This window comes from Pan paniscus, chromosome 1, assembly GCF_029289425.2.
Source record: "Pan paniscus chromosome 1, NHGRI_mPanPan1-v2.0_pri, whole genome shotgun sequence".
Lineage (NCBI taxonomy): Eukaryota > Metazoa > Chordata > Mammalia > Primates > Hominidae > Pan > Pan paniscus.
The window spans coordinates 40,133,727-40,138,226 of NC_073249.2; the positions used below are offsets into that span (position 1 = coordinate 40,133,727).

At 43.6% G+C, this 4,500-nt stretch overlaps 1 protein-coding gene across 1 annotated transcript; it reads left to right on the forward strand.

Moving 5' to 3' along the window:
* The first annotated feature begins 226 nt into the window (after positions 1-226).
* LOC100993691 (ATP synthase F(0) complex subunit C2, mitochondrial-like) lies at positions 227-1,026 on the forward strand. The gene has a single exon (XM_034945879.3). It carries the CDS (start codon positions 543-545, stop codon positions 861-863), a length of 321 nt encoding a protein of 106 aa, XP_034801770.1. The 5' UTR covers positions 227-542; the 3' UTR covers positions 864-1,026.
* Positions 1,027-4,500: the final 3,474 nt, after the last annotated feature.

Sequence of the window (4,500 nt, forward strand, 5' to 3'; positions counted from 1 at the left end):
TTGGCCCCAGGTTGTACTCCTTAGCACCATAAGGGTCTTCTTTAGCATACAGCCTCAATAGATAAGGTCTGCATAGTAAATAGGGCAGTGAGAAAGAATAATTTATATTATTAGGAATGTCCTAAGGGAATGTAGGTTATCCTACAAAGGAAAGGTAGGTTATCACTGAAGATCCCTGTTTCATAGATAAGGAAATACCGGGATTAGAAGATATAAAGGTGTTGTCCTGGATAATGAGTGGGCGCGGAATGTATGTCAAGAGGTACTGACAGCAGATATCTGCCTCTTAAAGAGGGTCTGTATGTACCATCCAATTTTATGTCTTCCTGATCATGCCCTCTCCCTGACCCCCCACTGTATGTTTAAACAGGAGAGTCCTCTCTTGTCTTCTCTGCACTGGGAGCAGCTCTCCTGCCACAGCCCCTCACCCCCTAAAAATGTATGCCTGCTCCAAATTCATCTCCACTCCCTCCTTGGTCAAGAGCACCTCACAGCTGCTGAGCCATCCACTATCTGCAGTGGTGTTGAAATGACCGGAGACAATGGCAGATGAGAGTCTCAGCAGCTTGGCAGTCTCATGTCCCCTTACCTCACTTGTCCCTAGCTGCAGCTTCCAAACCAGTGCCGTTTCAAGGGACATAGACATGGCAGCCAAATTCATTGGGGCTGGGGCTACCACAGTTGGGGTGGCTGGCTCTGGGGCTGGGATTGGGACTGTGTTTGGGAGCCTCATCATTGGTTATGCCAGGAACGCTTCTCTGAAGCAACAGCTCTTCTCCTATGCCATTCTGGGCTTTGCCCTCTGGGAGGCCTTGGGGCTCTTTTGCCTGATGGTGGCCTTTCTCATCCTCTTCGCCATGTGAAGGAGCCGTCTCCACCTCCCACAGTTCTTTTTTCCATGTCTGATGGGCCCTGTGTGTTCCTTTTCCTATACCTCCCCAGGCAGCCTGGGGAACATGGTTGGCTCAGGGTTTGACGGAGAAAAGACAAATAAATACTGTATTAATAAGAAAAAAAAAAAGTAAACAGGAGAATGAGACCAGCATGCACCCCTGCTTGGGTAGTCAATGATATACTGGTACAGACAGTGGTAAAAAGAAAACAGCAGTGATGCCAGGGGAGTAGTAGAAAGTGGTAGAAATTATTACCAAGAGTGAGAAGGGGATTGTTCACCCACTACTTTTCTTTGGACTTGTATATCTAGGAGTATGATAGTCAAATGAAAAGGAATAGAACAAATATAGCCAAGGAAGAATTAAATCCCAAGAAAGGGATGGAGCATATCAGAGAAAACCTTGATGCCCAAAAGAGTCAAGGTCCCCAGATTCAGTCAGTCACTGGAGTTCTGAAAGGACTTGTGTTGCTGCTTACAAAGCTATTTTCCTACATCAAGGACAAAAATATCAACGGCCCATGCCCAATAAGTTGGAGAACCGCTTTACTAGAAGTTCACTAGAAAATATTAGGTGTTTTTAGTTGACTGCAAGCTGAAAACAAATAAGGCATAATAAGAAGCACTGGAATGACTCATAATCTTACACTGTGCTGATGTAAGTGTGATGCTGAGACAAAGAAAGTCGAGTCCCACTCTGTTTATTTTTGGCATTTTAAGAGAAACATTAATAAGCTTTAGTGTGCTAAAGGAGAAAAAACAGATTGCTGGGAGTACTGCAGACAATGCCACAGGAGGAATAAAAGTGCTGGCTTTGTTTATAACCATGGAAAAAGATAAGCCTTAGCCACAAGGAAGGAGCCCCATAGCTGTCTTTCAGCGTTTCAAGCATTGCAAAGTACAAGAGTAATGAGACTTTTTCTGCATAGCTTCAGAGGGCAGAACCAAGAACAATGCTTAGAAGTTAAAAGGGAGAAAATTCCATTCAACATAATAAATCTGACAATCTTAGATTTATATAAGGTTGTGTAATCCACAAATACGCTCATGTGCATCATCTCACTTTAGGAAGAACTCCTGAACAATTGATGATAGAGTGAGCTGCCAGGCATGTTTAAGCATAGACTAATGAATCCACTAGACTAGATGAACTTAAAGATTGTGTCCAACTCAGGCTGTGAATCAACCTAGAGGTGCTTCCAAGTCAGCTTCTAAACTGAGAGGAAACAGGGAACAAACGCAATAACACCTGCATCAATTCATCCTTGTGTGTCTCCGTTTATACTTTTGAAAAAGGAAAAAAGTAAAAAGACAAGTTTGTCTTTACCACATGGGGAACTGGTTGAGTTAGACATCTCATCCTTTAAGATATTCAAGGGGATATTGGCTGCCTGTCTTCCTGGGGAATTCTGCACTGGGTAAGAAGATGGACCACATGCCCTGAGGTTCCTTCTAACACCAAGATTAAGGGAAAGCTGTATTTTATACTTGGCTCTACTACTTTCTACACTGACTTTGAGAAAGCCTTGTTTTTCACTCTCTGGACCTCAATTATCTTTCCTATTACAGGAAGGTATTGGACTCTGTGATCTTAAAGAGTTTTAGAGAACTCACATTCTAAAATTATAAGATTTTATAAAGAATATGTGGAAGCTCCATTCTTCCACATTCTCTAAGAAAAATTGATCCTGAGTTCTGGTCCTAGTGAGATTATGGTGGCAGTGTAGTTTCTTAATCTTTTCAAAACTCCTCCAGAAAACCAAACAGAAAATTAGAAATAGTGTAAAAATATGCCTAGATTATATATTTTTAAATACTAGGTGATAGGAAACATCTCTAAACCCTACAGTACTGCTGTAGTCAAAACCACATGTAGAAATGGCACCTAAAGGCAATCCGCTGTGGAGTCGTGGCAGCAACTGAGCAGGGTAGAAACACTGGGGTTCAGATGGTGCGAGGTGGCAGAAACAGGAAAAGAGAGTGGTGGGCTCAATGCAAACCTTTGACAAGCCCTGTAAGCTATAGAACCCAAAATCACCCATGAAGACTCACCCTTAAAAGAAGGCCTAATCTGGAATAAAAATCTGTGTGGGACAAGCCTGAGAATAACTGTGAAACTACTATTCTGATATGCTCAGAGTTGCAAGTGAAAGCAGGAGCCTGCAGACAGCATCACAAGAGACCTGAGAGTGAGGCAGTAGAGCAAACCCTGGATGATTGCCAAAATATCCAATAATATCCTTTTCCAGAGGGGAAAACCGCCAGAAGCAGACACATTGAGCCGGGCAGTAACTCTGGACAGTTGAGATGGTAAGTGGTGTGGGGAGGAGGTTGTGGGCCCAAAGGAGTCAGATCCCGGGAAGTCATGTAACAAAAAAATAACTTGTCTAAAGGGGAGAGCTCTGGGAAACATAGAACCGAAGGCAGGAAACCTTCTTGGCCAGGCGTAGGCCTGAGAGATGGATGGGATGATGTATTTTGAGTCCTTCTTAATAACAAGCAAAGATGAAGCTGAGAGAGTGACCCTAGTTCATCCCCTGGCCCCCACTGACCAGGAACTGTCCCTTAATAGTCTAGGAAAAGCCATTTCATTTAAACAGGGAACACACAGAAAAAAAAATAGTCTAAATAATTCAAAGTTATTATTTAAAAAAAGGTAATAACGAAATAAATAACACCAGAAAAAGTGGACACAAAGCAGATGAAAACTATAACATTCTGTTTCGGAAAAACACCCGAATCAAATTTTTTCTTTGCTCTCACGCCACAGCAATGAACACAAAAGAAGACTTCTATGGCCAAATTCTTTGGGGTGGGGGGGTTCCCCACTGACAAACAGGGGACACCAAGTAATTCAATTCTAATTCACCTCAATTTCACCTCTAGTTCAATTCCCACTCTAGCTACCTGGAGATAGCATCGGATCCCACAGGCTGAGGGCTCAGACCCCAAGACTGCCCCCGCCAACACACCCTTGTGGCAGACAGTCCTTGCTGCAAATCTGAACTTCTGACCTAATGGCTTCAAGTTGGGGTTCCCACGACCCCCTCTGGGTTCGATTAATTTGCTGAAGCAGTTCAGGGAAACACATAAGTTCTTAAGTTTACCAGTGTATTATAAAGTATATTACAAGTATATCACTAAAGATCCCTGTTTCATAGATAAGGAAATACCGGGTGTTTTTCCTGTTTCATGGAGAAGGAAATACAGATGAAGAGACGCATAAGGCAAGGCACGGGGGAAGGGGTGCGGAGCTTCCATGTCCTCCCCTGACATAGCACCCTCCAGGAACCTCCACGTGTCAGCTATCTGGAAGCTCTCTCAGCCCTGTCCTTTTGGGTTTTTATGGTGGCTTCATAACATAAGCATGATGGACAACTATGTAGACATGTGACCAGGCAAAAAGTGCATGATCTAAACCCAGAAGGCCTGTCTGCTCAGACTTTTTTTTTTTTTTGGCCTCTCTCTGCAGCATCCCTTCCTCTAGGGTGTGGGGCAGGACCCGCTCTGAATGAGAGTCTTTTAACCCATAATCAGGATAGAGTCCTGCCTTGGGCAGGTGAGAGGAGGACAGGAGGTTAAAGAGAGAGATTCTGTTTCTCGAGGCC

Bases quoted from the DNA above. Each gene is read 5' to 3' on its own strand.
- LOC100993691 (XM_034945879.3), top strand. From the start codon at position 543: ATGGCAGATGAGAGTCTCAGCAGCTTGGCAGTCTCATGTCCCCTTACC.